The following is a 19,347-nucleotide window of genomic DNA, read 5'->3' on the forward strand; positions in this document are numbered from 1 at the left end:
AAGTCACATTGTTCTGGAATAGTAATTAAGTTAATCTACTATCGTCTGTTCCCAAGGCCAGATCTTTCTACCCAGGAAACCAACAAGACTTTTGCTGCCGACTTCATAACGAATGACAACTTGTCTGTTGTGGTGTTCCACTGTAATTTACCTGAACAGATTTAGGAGAGAAGCAAGATTCTGTTTTTAACACTTGTGTTTGAATATTTAAGGGCACCAGTGAACTTCAGGGCCTTCTTTTAAGTCCGCTGTGAGGATGTTTTTATCTGCCTTCAAAACTCCAGCACCACTAAGCAAACAAGAGCACTTAGGGGCCTCCTGCAACAAAAGCCATTTCACTTGGAGCTTAAACTGATTTTTCACATTCTGGCATGTGAAGCCTCCACAGGGTGCCTTGCGTCCATTCCCTGGGGAGTGCAGCATAGCACCAGCAGAGGAGGAGGAAAGATGACAGCTTTGAAGCCTTAGAAGTGGTAATAAGAGAAGCATGAGAAGACTCTTGTAAGGCACTTCTCCCACACCATATTATGAAACCAACTAATTCCCACATGCGGCATGCTCAGGAGGCCATCTGCCACTTCCTCTGCTTGGATCCATGAAGAAGCTCTCACTCAACACTGAGACAAGCACAGTTCCCTCCCCTATGTTGGGTTTCCTTCTGTAGACAGAACAGTTGATGTACCTGCATTTCCTCAAGGCACAGGGTGCATAGGTTGAATTTGTATGGATCAAAACACACGCACACACAAAAAAACATACAGTCCTCTTACATTGCTCCTTGGTATATTTCATCTAATAACATCAGCTTTGATAGAAACTGAACTCCGCTCATTCTTTTTAACAAGAATGCATAATTTCTGCCGTGACATCACTTTTATTTGTATTTTGTTTAACTAGATAATTAGGGATATAAAATCTCACTAGTGAAGATAAATGTGGCACCTGAGAATTCCCTCAGGCATATTTGCTCTCATTTAGTTCTTTCTCTCCCTGCCTCTTTGGAACATGCATGCCTAGTACATGCAAGCACATGAAACACAAGACATTTGATGCATGGCTTTTATTAGTGTATTTGCCATTGATTGATTAGTGCTTAGTATTAGTACTTCTTCTATTGATTGATTGCAGATGAAGTGACTATTTGACCTTTAATTATAAGCTTGGCTATTGAAAATGACATTGAGCTATGGCTTCACATAATCCATCTGGAAACCCTGACATGATGTCATTCCCTGGGGTTAATTCTGCGGGAGAAGGGAGGCCTAGAGGAAGTACCGCAACTATCAGGATGGTTCATCTAGAACAATACTGCAGGCTTTGTTGCCTGCAGTTGATGTGCAGCCCCAGTGCTTTGGAGAAGTTAATTTGCTTATACCATAGAGATGAAACTGCCTGCTACAAGTTGCCAGTTCACAATGAGTACAGCAGATTACCCAGAAATTCAGAGGATGGAAAACCCATTTTAAAGCTACCATTCATTACAGTGTTCGGCCCTGCGGTGTATAAATACTAGAAATAATGGCATGGTTACATGGTTATTCGTGTATTTAGCTTTTTAAAAATAATTGAAATAGGTGAGACTTGAGAGTGTTTAACTAATGCTGGATTGTACCCAAACATTTTAGTTTTAATACCAGGAATAATCATGGTTCTCATGTTGAATATATATGATCAGCAAAATATCAATAAGTATCATGTTATGAGCTTTGCCTGAGCTTTCTGATTTGGCTAATAGAACAACCTAATGTGTCTGAAGAATTGCAAAGAAGTTTTTCTCCTAGCATGGATTTAAGGGGCTTCCTTATATGAATAGACAATAAGATTATATTACTTTGCACAGATTAAATGGAGTTGGTTGTTGTAGTCTCAGAAACACTTGCAATTTTATCTTTATTGAATCATGGCCTAATTTGAGGATAGGCATGGTGAATAACCCATTCATTTACAGAAACCTAGAGTGGGTATCAAAGAGGTCTCCCTACCTCTCCAAGTGTGAAATCACTGTTGTTCCAACTTGTCAACTTTCTCAGCACCGTGTTGTTCTGTGCTTATGCTAACACTAGTCAGGGTCACACATCTTTTTATTGCTGTCCTCACTTTACTTGCTCCTTGCCTAGTGCAAAGAGGGAAGAAAAGTTAGCTCGTCATTCCGGTTAGATGCATTCCAGCTAGATGCTGGCTGGTCTGTGTGCACAATCAATCCAAGCTTGTTGCTCTGGGCAGTAGTTTTAGGGGTATCACTGAAGCAGTGGGTGATTAGATTGGGATGCCCCCCCAGATCCCTTGCAGTCTTCCAAAGGATAACTGGGGTGCACTTTATTCCAGGAGTAAAGCTTGTCTTCGCAAACTAGTATTTCTTAGCTTGCTGGATTAATCACTGTTATAGGTGCTACAACAGTATACAGCTATAAGCAGTGAATGAAGTGAGGGAAAATTTAAGAGTAAATAATAAAGAGAAATGGTTATATGGGAGACTGACTTTATGTGAGTAAACTGTGTGATATTGGACACATTAATTAATTGCCTCCCCCCCCCCACCTATGAACATATGGGATGATACCTCCTAATTGGCGGAATTTGTTATTTATTTGACCTGGAATGTAGGCTCTCTGGATTAAACCTTTGACGTGGGCAGGAACGCCATCACCAGAGTGCCTCCCTGATGTTCTCAATTCATCTCTGCAGTCTGCTTGTAGTAGATTTTGAATTAATATTTAGAAATCTTGCCTGCAGCAATACTAAAATGTGCATCAGAGAACAACAGTTGTTTACTGTGTTTGAACTGAAGAATCTCACCCAGGAGATCACATTCACTTGAAGTTTACATCTCTCAATCTCAACTTGCAAAAGGGGGATCAATGAATAACAATTGTCATTTCAGAATTGCACCTCTCCAATTATTTATTTGGTTGTGTGTCTTCCCAGATATACATTTAATTGGATCAGACACTAAAAACCAGACTGCAGCTTTTCAATGACAGCAGCAAGTTCATGCCTCTTTATAAATATATCTCTCTTCTTTAAAATCTCATATCCAGATGTAAAACGATAATGATACAGGAGACCGTATTACTGTCTCTCTCACCCAAAGTGCAGTTAAAGTTAATTTATCTACTTTAAAAAATGGCATTATACCTAGCAGATTATTGACAGGTCACCCACGAGGAAATCCCAGTTTGCTCATGATTCAACATTCCTTTATCCCAAACTGGTGTAGGCTACAGATGTCTCCTACACACAGGCTTTAAAATGTTGAAGATGTTTGAAAGCATCATTTCTGTGTAGTGCAGGCGGATCAGGTGGGAAGCCATCCCACTGCACTGCAGGTGGACCTAAACGCACACACACACACACGCTTCTTTTCAACGGACACCACTTTCCTTTTTCACCAATTCTGAGTGTTGTTTCTGTTCAAGTACTTGGAACCCAAGTTCTTGAAAGAGCACCTTCACCAGTACTTGGCAGTGTACTCTGAGGAAACTCTACAGAGTCTCATCAACCATTTTGACCAAGCCTGCAGGGAGTTCAGCCTTACCATAAGCCTGATGAAAACCAACATCCAGGGTTTGGATGTTGCCAGCACTCTACCCATCAGCATTGGTGACCACATCCTTGAGGTGGTAAACAATTTTGTCTGCCTGGGTTCTACCATAACCAGCAACTTCTCCATTGACACTGAGCTGGGCAAACATACTGGCAAGGCAGACCAGGCTTGTGTGTTGAGTACACCACTTTAAGGAAGTGAATCATGGGCAACTTAAAACCGCCAGGAGCAATGCCTTTCACATGTGCTGTATCAGAAAGATTTGGGGTATGGCGTGGCAGGACAGAGACTCAAAGAAAGATATGCTCTTTCAAGCCCACATTCCCACATTTTTGTACACCTGTCTCAGTGGCATCTACACTGGCATGGACATGTCCACAGAACGCAAGATGGAAGGATCCCCAAGGATGTACTCTACAAGGAAGTGGCTTCAGGCACCAGTCCCATTTGCAGACCAACTCTGTGTTACAAAGATGTCTGCAAACAAGACATGAAGGCTGGCAACGTCAACCACATGCCATGTGGGAATCCTTTGCAGACAATTGCAGTGCCTGGAGACAAACAGTCAAGTTGTGTATCCACAGCAATGAGGAATGACTGCTGGGAGGAGTGTAGAGAGAAGAAACGCCATGGTGCATCTGCAGCAGCACAACCAGATGCCTTCATCTGGCCCAGCTGCAACAAAACGTGTCTCTGATATCAGTCTCTACAGCCACAGCAGGCACTGTAATTCTCTCAACAGATTGACTTCACTTCCAAAGGCGCACTCCTCCATTGTCTCCCAAGACAGATGGATGCCAGCAACTCTGAAATTCCGGTGATGTATATAGGATGACTGCAGAGCTATACCACAGCAAATGGCTTCTGTTCTGGATTGCAACTGGAGTAAGGATCCCCCTCCCCCCCCAAAAAAAAAACCCAACCAAGGCTGATTGATTCAACAACATTCATTTATTCTTTTTTGAGCTTGTTTGTTGTCCGGTGACATATATGTGAATGCATCTTTCCCTAAAGTCTCACATATGGTCTAAAACCTTAACTCATTAAAAAAAAGAAAGTGCCTGATACGTTCTGATTTTTATCTATATTGTGTTGCCAAACAGGAAGGATTATAAGTATTCAAATTAAATAACAATGTAAAACCCATTTGGAACATTTATGATATTTGTAACATAAGATATATAATCAATTGATAAGCAGTTGGGATGAATTTTTATTTTCTGCGTAACTGATGTAAAAGTTTGCCTTTCATGTCATTTTATTTCTTGAGCTACCTCAAATTGTGTAAAATTACTGAAATAAACATATTACTGGAGATAAAAGTTTCAAGGGTGTATAACTCAATCCCATAGAAGTTTTGTTGGGGAGTGAGAGTTGTATCTCATGAGGAGGAAACCGATGGTGTTTTAGTTCTCTGTTTCTAAGATGTATATTTTCTGTGTACTGTCATTTAACCATATAGTATTTGAATTCATGTCTTATTCTATATATACCGAGTTCTTCAGTCGCTAACATAATGGTTCAAACAGCTGGAAAGTTTGGCTGTTAGCAATGAAGCCAGAGCTGTGCTTGTGTAAGAAATGAGGGCACTGCCTGTGTGCGCAGTCACTTAATATTAACTAAGGCAGTCACCATCTGAGTGGTACTAAACCACGATAAGCTACCACTCATAGCACATGTACTGTTGTCCCATTTTATGGCCCACACAACTTTTAAAATCAATCTCGTCGTGACTTGATTCATTTTTTAATTCTCTGTTAACTAATTGCTACTACAACACAGTCAGACAGGTGTAGGTGTTTTTGAATCTGAGGCTGGCATCTTCAGATGTTGGCATTAAATGTTTCATCGTTAGCATCTGGAGAGAGTGCTCAGACCATCCATTAAACATCATTTCCAAGCTGTGCAAACCCACTGGAAAAAAACAAGGAATAGATCGAACACTTGTATCCTTTTCATATTTTCATTTACTTTAAAAGAAAACAGCACCAAGAAGTTCTAAACTTTCCCCTCTTTCTACTGCTTTTCTTTCCTTTTTCCTTTTATATTGAGCATCCTTTTTGTGGCAATGTGAACATTGTGAACCAGTGACCTGAACCTATTGTTAGTGAGAAACACGCTTAGAACAATGTACATCTTTCCCTTGTTTTCCCCAAGTGTTATGAAGGCCTTGCAGTTAATCTGGGATTCAGAATCATTACTTCCTACAGAGAGTCTTTCTATGCACATGATACTATCAAGTTTCTCATGCAAAAACTTTGAGAAGGAAGATCAGCAAAATAAAAAAAAGCTATTTCTTTCACTCATTCATTTACAGAAAAGCATTTCTTCCCTAACAGAAAAAGAAAACAAAAGAAACTTAACAAGGAAATTTTCTCTTATACAAAAAGCCATGGGGAAAGAAAATGTGATTATCTTTCAACCAGTAGGGAAAAAAAAATCTTTAGAAGTGTGTATGTGTATAATCACTGGCCTCCTCGCCACCGCCGCCCCCTGCAATTTTTTCTGGCCCTCACAAAATCCCACTGATTTTGATGGTGGTGACAAAAAGAAAATGAACTTAATAGTAAACACAGCTCTGCTTTAATCAACTTAGTCCAGCCCTAGTGCCTTGATGACAGTTTAAAACCCCTCCTCCATTCTCATCAGATTTACCATTTGATGGGCAGGGAGGGGTGAAAACCCTCTTCCTCAGATGATCTGCTCAGACAATGTGAGGCAGAGAGCTGTGTAACTCTGTATGTGAGTCCTCTGCCTTGCACTTGGATTTGTTCTGCATGTGTATGGGGTACTTGTGAGTGCACACAAGAGTGAGTGTGGGCGGCACTCACTTTTAGCCACATCTGCTACTGGCATTCAGCCCCTAGAGGGTTGGGCAAAGGTGAATCGTGCTCTCTGGCAAACAAAAAACAAAAGGACACACACACACACCCCCGCTCTGAATCCCAGGCTTCGTGTTCTTCACAGTATACTCAGCCCACTAGAGTTCTATCTCAGGACAGAAACAAACCTTTGGTGAAACTTGGATTTCTTCCAACAATAGTATTCTCCCATGTTGTCTTTTCCCTGTCCACTCTACGTTTAAGGAAACTTGTTTGTTTCCTTGTCATGTTGCACGTTTTCCCCAGTCTCACTCTGCATCAGCCACTAGTGGCTAAAGCAAAAAATTCAATGTGATGACATCAGGACATGGGAGCCTGATCCTGTTTTCATATACTTCTTTCTCCTAATGTGTAGTTCCAAAGAAAGAGTTTCAGAATTGCCGTTACATTCTGTCATTAAATATTAGGGTGGGGGTATTTTTTTATCCTTAATGGAAGTGTTTCATGCTTCCCCGCCCCCCCCCCATACTGTTCCAGAGGTGGTTTTTGTGTTGGTATCTTTCTGTGTTGATTTTTGAAATTAAATGTACTGAGGAAATATTTATATTACAGCTTACGAAAAACAAAACTCCTCCTTTTGCATAGATCCATCAGGACGTTTGTAGCCTAAATAATCCTAGTTGACTCTGATTTCTCACAAACACTTCAATGAAACATCATCATATAAGGCAGTTTATGCCGCATTGATGGATGGCTACCTTCCAGCCATCAACAAATTCTCTCATTAATACTTACTGATCTATTGATGGGTTTTGATGCAGTCACCCATAAATGTACACTAGTGGCTAGTATTGATGGAAATACACTTAGGGGACTTTGCTGCGTTGCTTTTTGAGACACCCCAGATTATAGAGAGATTGTTAATAGTGCCTCTGTAAATGCACATTCCCACAGTTCAACTTTGCCTAGCCGCCTGGGATGAATCATAAGGCAAAGTAGACTCAAATGTCAATTACATAGACAAATTATTTCGTCTGAGGGTGTTTTCACAGACACACTTCAGTCTGTAACATAACTAAGCTGTAGCATGACCCAGAAAGAGCAGCATGGCTTTTTATCCTCAACCATTGTAGTTAGTGTGGCCATCATTGTGGGATCCACTCTACAGTGGTGCCTCGCAAGACAAAATTAATCCGTTCCGCGAGTCTCTTCGTCTAGCGGTTTTTTCGTCTTGCGAAGCACAGCTATTAGCGGCTTAGCGGCTTTAAGAAAAAGGAAAAAAACTCGCAAGAACTCGCAAGACGTTTCGTTTTGCGAAGCAAGCCCATAGGGAAATTTGTCTTGCAAGGCATTCGTCTTGCGGGGCACCACTGTATAGCACTTAGACTAGCCTTCCCCAATCTGGTGTCTGCCAGATACTTTGGATCACAACTCCCATTGGCCAGCATGACCAGTGGTCAGGAATGATGAGGCTGGTTGTCCAGCAACATCTGGAGAGCATCTCATTGGCTACCCCTTCAGGGAAAGGGAATGCAAAAGACTTGTGCTTTTTTAGAAGACACTACATTGAACTTCTTCCTTTTCATTCCTCCTCAGTTTGATCCCAGTGTTAAGTGTGTGTGAAACAAATTGGTTAGTGCAGCCAAATAACTTCTAATTTTTGTTTGGAGTTCCAGTTTTCTAAAAGGCTTGTGGTTCACTACAATCATGTGTAAGTCTGTATAAACAAGTGACACTTTTTACTGCTATGAAGCCTAGATTGTGCAGGAAAGGGGGGGGGGAAACATTATTCAATAAGTTGTTTTTCTTTTTCTGTGCCTGCAGCAATATTATTTCTAAGTGGGGTAAGGGTCACAGGCTATTGTACAGAAGGATTTTCCTCCCTCAGTACATCCGTGTTACATGAACATACCTTATATTTTTCTGTAATGCCCAATCTGTAAGTAAAATATCTCTGTGTACTTACATGTGTACATAAATGATTGGATGTGTGAGAGACTTCTAAAATGAATTGTTGGTTTGGATCTGCATAGGGAAAAGAAATCTAAATGCTGGAGTAAGAAAGAGCAACATCTAGCAAATTTGGGGGGATGCGTGACTTGTGTGAAGGATAACTAATATTTCGGTAGTAACAAAGAGAAGTTCTCTCAAATCATAGCAGTGCCAAGCAGCAAGTGACAAATGCTACTCTGAGGAAAGCACAGAGATTCAAGGAGCATAAAATAAACATATTAAAACGGGGGGTGGGAGACCTGAGCTCCCACTCTTACTTTTTTATCCTTTCCATCCTGGGTATAGGATAAAAGAAAACTCTTGGTTCCTTGTTAAAGGGAAAAAAAGCTCTTACTTGAAGTTCTTGCTTGGCAGATGTCAGTTGAAAGCTCAGCGAAGGAATAGGCTGCAATGTCAAACTCTGTTGGGTAATTTTAGACAAATGTGTCATGTGTGACATGGAAATATGGCGTGCTGTACATTAGTGATTTCCCAAGTGTTTGGATCAGGTAGTAATGTGCTGAGAAAGTGCTCTTTATCTATCCTCGCTGTGTACTTGTACAGCAGAGGGGGAAATGCTTTTGGTAGAAATTACTTTAGTCAGAAAAAAAGAATCCATTTACAATATGTGCCTGCTAACATCTTTCAGACAATGCATTGTATTAAAAAGGCATTTTTGATTAATGTTTTATAAACATTTTTCAGCATGACAGCTTAAAGTCCCTGTAAAATTGTAAATGCGTGCAGAGTGCTCACTTCCATAAAGTCAAATGCCATCTCCTGAAGCTTGCATGGATCCTGTCAACCATGGTGACACAGAATCAGTACCTTGGAGCATTAAAATTTATTTGCTTCATTTCTGTGGTTGCAGTGATAGCGGGATAGAAAGAGAGTCATATTTAAATTTATGTGGAAATACTTTCCTATCCTGCAAGTTTTTTAAAAATACTGTGTGTGTGTGTGTGTGTGTGTGTGTGTGTGTAGTGGCTGTGAAAATGTGAAGTACAAATGCCGTATTTCAGGGAGGGGGTTGTTTAAATGTAAAAGATTCACAATCATTAAGAGGCAAGAGACTAAGGAAAGTATGAAGTTACATGCTACCACCATAGGGGTAGACCCTCCTGCTTGAGTTGACTACTAGTTTGAAGAGTAGCCCTGCTTGCTTTGGGGTTAGCCTGTGATATTGGAGGGGAATTCAGATGCTGCACGTATAGGAAATTTGCTTTTTCACAGAGTGACAGGGGTCTAAAGACTTATCAGGGCTGTTCTTAAATACTTTGTGTACTGTGTCTCAGTACATAAGTACTCAGACCCTAGGAGACAGAACAGTGTCTTGTTATGGTAATTAAAATATGGCCTCAGGAAGAGGGGGTGGGCCAAAGAAGCAAAATAGGGAAAGGCAGGCTATCCCTTATGATAATGTAAGAGTAGAAAGCTGTATCTTACTTACTAAGGGATGGAAGGTACTCTTGGAAAATTGTTTCTTTCCATCTTCTTTCTCTCCCCATTAGAGCAATTTTGTGCTTCATGACTTGTGGTCCTATGTTCTGAATTGCTTTGATCATTCAAGAGACCAGATTGCTCCAGTTCATTTTTGTGTTTCCTAACCATGAGAATGTCCTATGGACATAGGAAGTCCTATCCTTGGAGAGTGAGACCTGTATTTGGAGGTCTCCTCCCTATTGTCAGAGAAACTTCCACAGCCCTTTCCATACCAATATCAGATTTCCACTGTTGGTAGGACCAAACCATGGGAGATTTGGGTACATGCTGGGTGTGAACCTGAGAAATGGCTTTATCCAAAGGACCCAACACCTCAGTCCCCTTACATGCCCCCAAACAAGGTGGTGAACTCAGTCCATCCTAGAGACCCTTTGATTTCCCTCCCAGTGTTTTCAGTAGTTAAGAAAAATCATGGGAGAGGAGTGGAAGAGCTCTCCTCCATTTTGCCAGCAAGAGCCCAGCAGGGTTCTGAATTGGTTGGTCCGCTATCTGTATCACTTCAAGCAATCCGACAAAGTGGTATTCCAGACATGCCTTACATAGTAAAGCATCAGGAGACTTCCAATGATGGGAGAAGGCACAAAAGGCCCAGGACTCAAGTCCTCTGGCTCACTCCCTAGCAATGCTCCTGACCTGGGAGTAAAACCCACTGAACATGGAACAAGGAAATGGATAAGAGTTTCAATGCCCTAGTGTGGAAACAGTCTTGGTTTCATCCCCCTCCTGATTTCACTTTCAGAAATTGGCAGGATGGGTGGAGGGATGGGAGGGTAGTAGCAAAGTTCCTGGCAGGATCCTGAATTTTGGTTCTCATTTGTTTCCTTCGGGTCCATGAACAGCAGGAGTAAAATTGTTAACACTTGTTTTCCATTCCTTACAAATCAGGTTTGAATAATAATTTCAAATGTTTCCCCTTTAAAAAAACAACAGACTGAAAGCAGCCATCAAACACAGGAACTGGTGCATCTATGGGAAGACTAATGTAACAATGTGAACCATTTTTCTGAAATTCACTTTTTAAAAAGCTATGCTTAACTTTTTGAACATTTTAGAAAAGTAGCTGGATTTGCTATGTTTTTAAATATATATATTTGTGTGTGCCGAGATGCTGCACAACTTTATACTAAAGAGATCTAATGTTGGTGTTCCTATCGTATTCCATTACATCAGAATTTATGTACTATAAGTGATGAAAGAAACTGGAGTGGACAGATGAAAATAAAGATAACCAAATCCTTTTAAGCATAGCACCTTTTGTTCTTTGCTACCCGTCTTAAAGATTTAAATTTCTCAGCAGTTCTTTGCTATTTTTGTTATAGTGGCACCTGCTCCTGTCACTGTCGTTTGAATCACTGCTCCTGTTCCATAGTTACATTAACAAACGCTGTGGACTGAAATATCCAAGAGTGGCCTGGGATTTACAATAGGCTTTGTTTCCTTGTTTGTAATGTTGTTCAAAGAATCCAGCATCCCTTCTCAGACAAAAGACCAAAAATCAAACAAGCGTGCACATCCTCATGTAGTTTCTTTTCTTCATTCAAAACTTTGTAGGATTTAATGGCACTACATTGGGCTTGATTTCCAAAAGGGTTTTGAGCCACAATCCTTTACCCACATACCCAGGAGTAAGCCCTATTCAACTCTATGGGACTTGCCTCTTGAGTAGACATTGTGCTGTTATAACTGTGTAGTTTGTTTGTTTGTTTGTTTGTTTGTTTGTTTGTTTGTTGCTTGCTTGCTTGCTTGCTTGCTTGCTTGCTTGCTTTCTAACATTCCTGTAACTGTATTATACACACACATACACGCTTTCTAACATTCCGGGAATATAGCAATAATATGCAACCTGGAGGCCTCTTATAGACCCAACCACCCCAATTCAAGGCACTGCTAGGTAAACAATCAGTCATTCCTTTTGATGCACCAGTTGTCTGAAATGTCCTGGGCAAAGCGGTAAGGATTCCTTTTCCATTCCAAGGTGCAAATGTTCCCCTTTCACTGCAAAGAGAACATATTTGTTTGTGAAAAAGAGAGTAGGCTCAGCGACAGTGAGGGATATCATAAATGGGGGAGAAGGTAAGCAATTTGGCATTGAGATAAAGGAAAGCAAGAGGGTGGGGGAATCTAGGTCACCCCCCAATATTTTGTACAGTTGGCCTCTAGCAGGTTAGAAATTTGCATTCAGCCTCTGGCTGAGAGAATGCCGCTTTCGAATGGAGGGGAGATTTGTTCTTGGAGTCTCTCCAGCATTCTGTCTCGTTCCTTTTTGCCAAAAGGAAAAGGGGCTTTTCTTCACTGCAGAATTAGTTTTTCTGCCTCCTACTACATCTGTGTCTTCTGAACTATCTTTTTTCGTTTGTTTTCTTTTTTGAAATCTTAGTGAAATGTTACAAAAAGTATAATGCTTTCCTGTGATCCCCAACAAAGAAAATACATCAATCAAAGTAGTCCTAAATTTAGCTGTCTTTCTGTCCACAGGAATACCAATGCTGAAGATAGTATTTGAAGGCTACGAACACCTATCCTTAATCTCAGTCCCTTTACTTATCTATCACCCGGCTCAGATTCTCCTCGGTAGCGTGTTGGTACCAACAATAAAGTCTTGGATGATTTCTAGACAAAAGGTAAGGAATTAGGGCCAGAAGCACAGTTCATTATGATAGATCTAGGGAGAGAGAGAGATAAGATTAGAGAACTGTTGTGTCCATTGCTGTTCAGGTGCTGGCAGAGCCACTCCATGATCATACCAATCTGCAGGCAAGGAGATTAGGCTAGGCTGAATGTGTGCTTTGTGTGGACTTCTGGCAATCATTTTGCACGGAAAAAGCACATCAGTAAATAGGACCTGCAGGCATACCCAGAGACGCTCACTGCATCTGAAGCACCGTACCACATTTTGTCCTTGTACAATGCTTTGGTGAGGTTCTCTGTACAATAAAGTATCTGCTTTTCCTTCCTAGATATCATAAACATTGAAGGGAAAGCATTTAGAAAAATTCCAAAGACAGGAAATTGTGATTCTTTCTTTCTTTCTTTCTTTCTTTCTTTCTTTCTTTCTTTCTTTCTTTCTTTCTTTCTTTCTTTCTTTCATGTGTGCCCAGTAAAGTCTTAAAAGGCCCTGTTGTGGGTGGTTTTATTTCCCCCAAATCTAGTAGGGCATTTGCCTTTTTCATCCAAGATGCATCCAAAGTCAGGTCTCTCTTTTCGTTAGTTTTAATTAATCAGGCTATGTTGCTTGACAGATTTATTTTGATCATTTGTCATTTTGCCATACCACTGTTCTTCTTCTGGTCTTGTAGGTTATTTTTCCAAGAATATTATTCTAATTACATGACAATATTATTATTTTTGTAAATCAGGGAAGTTCATTCTTGGTTCAGTAGCAATAATTACAATAGATTTTGATGTTGTGCCTGGATAATGGTCTCCTGCTTTGAAAGTAAACATGTCAACTTCACCTTGATGTTTATTTTCTATCAACTCCTTGGCTTCACTCTGGCATTTCTTTCCTGGTGGAAAACTGTTATCCAGTCATTGTACTCAGCTCTACAGTGACATCCTTCCTTAATTATGATACCAACATTTGATTTCTTCATGAAGTAGAATTTAAATATTTAGAGGTTTGTCGACAAGAGGGCGTTTCTATTCCGGCAAGTAGTACCGTAGAAGCCTCCACACACCAAAGATCTCATTTTCCCAAACAATGTTGCAAATATATGTGTCTTCATTCGTAATGTATTGAATACAATTAACCCTAATTCTCAAATTTAAGAAACAAATAGTGCACTTTTTACGAGAGCATTGTGGACTGTGTTCGATCTGTTTTGGTAATGCTTTCTCAATAACCTGTCTTGCTGTTTTTTAAAGATGTTTAAATATAAGACGAATACCCATATCATGGTTCACAAGCTGTTGGGAACTTTTCAGCACCCAGTAAATGAGTTTTAATATTGAAGGAACCTGACAGCAACACTCACGTTACATATATGTGCACATAATTTACATGAGTGCAATTTCTCATATGATTTTTTTTTTAAAAAAAGAAAACAGACCAACAAACACTGGAATTAGGCCTGAAACTGGGTCAACCAAATATGGAGAGCTAATGAGACCTTTCAGTACTGTCAGAACTACTACGGTACCAGATCTCACTACTATAAAGCCAACAGGAGTCTTATCGCAAGGCATTTGACAGTGCCAGAGGCTTCTTCAAGAAAGGGGCAGCAAAGCAATGCAACACACAGTTAAACCATGGAATTCACTCTGATAAGAGGCAGTGAGGGCTCCCAACTTTGGAAAAGGATTCATGGAGGAGAAGGCTTATCAGTGGCTACTAGCCATGATGGCTGTGCTCGTGACTCCATGGTCATAGGCAGTAATGCTTCTGAATACCAGCTGCTGGAAGCCACAAGAAGGTAGAGTGCTCTTGTGCTCAGGTCCTGCTTGCAGGTTTTCCACGGGCATCTGGATGGCCACTGTGAGAACAGCATGCTGGACTAGATGTTGTTCTAGCAGGCTCTTCTTAAGTTCTTACGCTCTTCTAAGTGTCCAAGGAGCAACTTTCTCTGCCCGGTGCCACCCTGTGGCCTGCCTTGGATGCCCAGTGCTGCCATCTTTCTCCTCTAGGAAATGCAATGGTGCCACTCTAAAGTTTTCTTAACAGGAAAGGATAACCTAGGATTTTTTTTCTCCCAGGAAATCTGCAACAGATGGCTTCTTAAAAGTTACCACCCTTCATCGTTCGCATTTTATCAGATGTGTGATTCCAGTTCCCTGTCTTTAGGAATTGCCAGGAGTGAGAGAGGAGTAGGGTATGCTGCCAGTCAGTGTCAGAGAAATAAGAAAGTGTCATGTCTCCAGGTGTGAGGGAGAGAGAAAAGGAAGAAACGGTATGCTATAGCCCATCGTGAGGTGACTTGTAGAAAAAAGCTAGAGTCTTTTTGATCTTTGCTAATCCCAGAAGAAAGAATTCTTGCATAAGGTGGAGGAGAAGAAAACTAGCAAGATAGTGGGGGAACACCCCTTGTAATTTAGCAGCACAAGACACTCAGGGAAGAGTTGGCCAGAGACACCAGCATCTCTCCCTCCTGCTGTAGGAAACCTATCACCAATTTATTTCAAGTACATTGGGTTGTTTAACTTTGCTGCTGCTGCTCCTTTCAATGCAAACAAACTGATGCTGTGTTTTACTGCTTGCAGGCACTGAAATTAACAAAGCAGCCCAAGATGCCAGTGAAAGTTTAACAGTGGAAGAGATCCAATGAATGTATATATGTACTATTTTGTACATACACAGAGACAATTCAGAAGATGGGCATATGTGAATGTTGCTTCGGCATTTATTTTATTTTTATAGATACTTATATATACATATATATATTTAAAATACCTACTGAAGTGCCTTAAAATATATTTGACAAAAGCATTGATTCCAAAATCACATGGCTGCTTGGTGTAAGAGGTTGCACTAAAGTTTGGGGTCATTTGAATTTTTTCCCCCTTTATTGAGTGAATAGTTCAGACAATGAGAGACCGGAGCTTCCATCCTCACACCTTCTCAGAGGAAGTGGGCACAAGCCGGCAAGTGTTTCTTACTCTCACGTAAGCTCCACTAAACTGAATGAAGTCAGAACGAGAGCCGTGCTCTGCAGATTCTACTCACCATTCACGTGCATATATGCTAATCCCAGGCCAAAACAAACCAGGGGCAAGCAACACTCTTCTGGCTGACAACAGGAAAGCAATTTCTGAAGTTCTAGTCAAGATTAACTTGAATTTCTGTATGATTCCATAACCCTCCCTGCTCCTATGATTATGACATGCCTTTTTCTTCTAAGTTTGTGTACACTCAGCATGGGGCCATCCATTGGAGAGAAACGGAGAAGCATAAATTATTTGCATTTGTTGACACAGTTGTCTAGACATTCCTTCAAAGCTAATGGTTTCTCAAGGCAATTCTCTGCATTCCATTTTTATGATTTTATGGCATTGTATATCTTAAATGCATCGTGAGCATCTTCAAAGAGAAGGCCCGGTGCTTATGGTTGTAAGGGAAGATCTGTGATCTACATGTGCAGCTAGGAGGGTTTTTATTAGTAACATTAGTATTATTGGTGTTAACCCAAACTGAGCTAAAAGATCCCCCCTCTTTTCCCCAAATTCAGTACACCATACCCCACAGCGACAGAAGAATATCCGATGCTAATATTCTCTTTACTGTCGCTTGCAGAGTGGTGTTCTTTGCAGCAAACACAAGCTAGTAAAAATGAAAACCTAATTCTGTAATTAGATATTTCCCACAGAAAGCATATATTTGTGTACTCTTTAAATGTTTGAAAGCACTGGTATAAAAGGGGGGATATTTCTGGTCAATTCGGCTGCTGTAGCTTAAGTGATTTTTTTTTTTTAAGATTAAATATGTTGAGTTTTCTTTACACTTCATAAAAGAGTCCAGTATACTAATGATATACACCTACCTGGGAGTAAGTCCTTCATTGGAATTTACTTCCATTCCTAATAGGAATTTACATAGGCTTGCATTGCTAGTAAGCAGTGTACCTTATTCATGTCAGTTGCCTTTAGGCTAAGGCAGGATTCCTCAACCTCGGCCCTCCAGATGTTTTGAGACTACAATTCCCATTATCCCTGACCACTGGTCCTGCTAGCTAGGGATCATGGGAGTTGTAGGACAAAAACATCTGGAGGGCTGAGGTTGAGGAAGCCTGGGCTAAGAGGTAGTCAACATTTTAAACCTACCACCCACTAATGCATCTTTCTCGATGGTAAAATTTCCTTACCTCCCACCAGTGCTCAATGGAAGGAGGATTCAGCTTGTGCTGTACAACCCTCTACCGCCCACCTAGAATCCTGAAACGCCCACTAGTGGGCAGTAGGGACCAGGTTGACAACCCCTGGGCTAAGCAGTGATCTGAGACAGATAATGCCATTACACCCTCGTGAGCTTGGTAATCATGTGGCCCCATCCAGGAGATCCTTATGGACCTGGTAGCTTGCACCGCAACCCTGTCCACAAGGGCTTCCTGTTCATAGCCCATTCCACTGAAGTATGTGAAGAAGCCTGCTTCTGCAAGAATGTATGTGTGCATTCAACCACATACGGAATTGTGGGAATGAAAATGTTGATTCTGACCTCTGTACATTACGGTGGAAAGAAAGGGCAGGTTCTTAGGGAATGTCATTCAGTTTCAATATTATTGACCTGGCTTGTGCAACAATGTGAGCCAAATTGGCTTAGCAAGAACATGCAACCATGTGGGCTCCCATAGAGGAGCTCGCAGGTACTTTTTGATCCTCCTTAGTCCTTGTTACTGCTGTGCCTACCTAAGCCAAGGTTTGGCTTTGTGTGTTGTCTGAACCAGGACTCATGGTTACGCTCTTCCCCTCATTAACTACAATCTGCAGTTTGGTTTACCATGTTGTGCGAACCTTATTAACTGCACACACAAACTGTTTGAAATACATTCCTCTCCCTATACCCCAAGACTTGATAATGCATTATTCATCTTGGGATTAACAGTCCTGCCCAGATAATTGTATTTGGTGCCAAGCTGAGTTGCCTTATTATGTTGTCAACAATCTATATCAATCTGTATAAAATGACTTCCTTGTTGCTTAAGTCAAAATGTGTTTATTGATAGGCCACTTTTCGGAAATGAAGTTACCACTTCTGAATGACAGGGGTGCAAAAGATCTAAGTGCACATTAATAAGAATTAAGGTCAGTGAAATTGAGCATAGAAGCTACTGCATTTTGCCAATTAGATAGCCTCAATCATGTGTATTTGCATATGGGTCAGAATTATAAAATGGTAACATATCAGATATGTTTCTAAGAATACAGCCTGTACAGGTATTCCCCAAACTCATCACAAGCTAGATTCTCAGTTAGGTGGATCAGATATATGTATTTTTACACACAAATTACAAATTCACCTCGTATACATCTTGATTCAGTTGTCTAAAAATACAGGGAGCCAAAACGCCAGAAAAAGAACAGATAACATGTTTTTCTTTTTGTTTTGACAAATCCTTTTTTGGGCCTCCAAAATACAGGTTATCTTAAGTCCACAATCTTGGCCATAAGCTGAGGAAGAAAATGAGACCCTGAGTTTTGTGGCTGACTGTTCCAAAACTGGATGCAATATCGTGTGAATTTCTCTCGTGAGCAAGCCCCATGAAAATGAGGAGATGCACCACAGTGCAAGGTTTGCTCTTATGCAAATCCAATTTATTTTGATGCCTCTTGCAAATGAAATATTCCTGGCTGTTTCTTCCACCACTGTTAAACTCACAGCCAACTAACTCTTCTGTCTTATCATTTGAGTCATGTCTGCTCTTAAACAGTCGCTACACTGCTACTCATCCAACAGATCTACCTCAAATTACTACAGTATCATCAGTTCATGACTTTTAACTATGAAAATTTGTCATGGCAATTTCATTGATATTACACTGTATTTAAGGCTTCCAGGGAAAGGCACTTCTGGCTATAATTGTTTATGGCTTTGAACAGCCTAAATGGTGTTATGTTTCTTCCTCATTTTACACAAGTGAATGTTGGGTGGATTGTTCTTAAAGGAACATAAAGCAAAACTGAATTACATCCTTTAAGTCCATACTTAGTAGAACTTAATTATTCATATCCAAAATGTTACATTATGTTTAAAGACTGTTAAGATGTTCATTTCATGCCTTCAGTTATAAGAGGAGCTCATTGGGTGTTAGTTTGGAAAGAGGCAAACGGATAGGTCTGCAGTTTATTTTTGTAACTTGGGTTCTTTTTTCTGCCTGGGTAAAGCTTTTGGTTTGTTTCTTTTTAAAGTCTATATGAACACTTTTTAAAAATAAAAATAACTGATAAAAATGTTTCTCTCTCTTTTTTGTGGATGACATCCAAAAGAGTCAGGCAGGAGATGTAACTGCATGGACCACTTGTTGTCTGACCTCTTATTCAGATTTGCTGGGGTGTTTGCACTGTACAGTTCTCGCAGCAGGATTTGGCTCACTTGTTGATTTCTTCCATTCTCTACTTTGAGTTGAGCATTGTTGGATACATTATTGTTGCCTCTGACCCTGTTTATTTATTAAAGCATTTCTATACCACTGTATCATAAAATATCAAGACAGTGCAACCTACAAAACATTTTTAAAAATAAATAAATGAAATACGGTTGACCATTCAAGCGACTGGCTAACAAAAAACAAATAGCTGCAAAGGGTTGTCAGCACACAAAAAGTCTTCAAGAAACACCTGAAAGTTAAAAGAGAGGCTGCCCTGTCCTGGTTTCTGTTTTTTTAAAAAATAATATTTATTAACATTTTAAAGACTGCAAAAGAAAGACAAAGAATTAAACAAAACAAAACAATACAATACAAAAACAAAAACACCACACAACACCAACCCCCAAACATTAAATTAACAAAACCAAACAAACACAATTTAAAACACATCTAATAAGTTCAGTATCTT

General features: G+C 40.3%; 1 protein-coding gene across 4 annotated transcripts in view; it reads left to right on the forward strand.

Annotated features, from left to right (window-relative positions):
- The window catches only part of SLC10A7 (solute carrier family 10 member 7), a 133,045-nt gene extending 114,304 nt beyond the window's left edge, over positions 1-18,741 (forward strand). For 2 of the 4 annotated variants that reach the window (XM_081875429.1, XM_081875430.1), the window contains 3 exons: positions 12,337-12,482; positions 14,554-14,747; positions 15,058-18,741. In XM_081875429.1, the coding sequence (XP_081731555.1) occupies positions 12,337-12,482; positions 14,554-14,724 (317 nt within the window). In that variant the 3' untranslated portion in view covers positions 14,725-14,747; positions 15,058-18,741. The remainder of the gene's footprint in view (positions 1-12,336; positions 12,483-14,553; positions 14,748-15,057) is intronic. The other 2 variants (XM_081875432.1, XM_081875431.1) reach the window with 1 other exon arrangement.
- Positions 18,742-19,347: the final 606 nt, after the last annotated feature.

The sequence above is a fragment of the Podarcis erhardii genome (genome assembly GCF_964252035.2).
Source record: "Podarcis erhardii genome assembly, chromosome: 9".
NCBI lineage: Eukaryota > Metazoa > Chordata > Lepidosauria > Squamata > Lacertidae > Podarcis > Podarcis erhardii.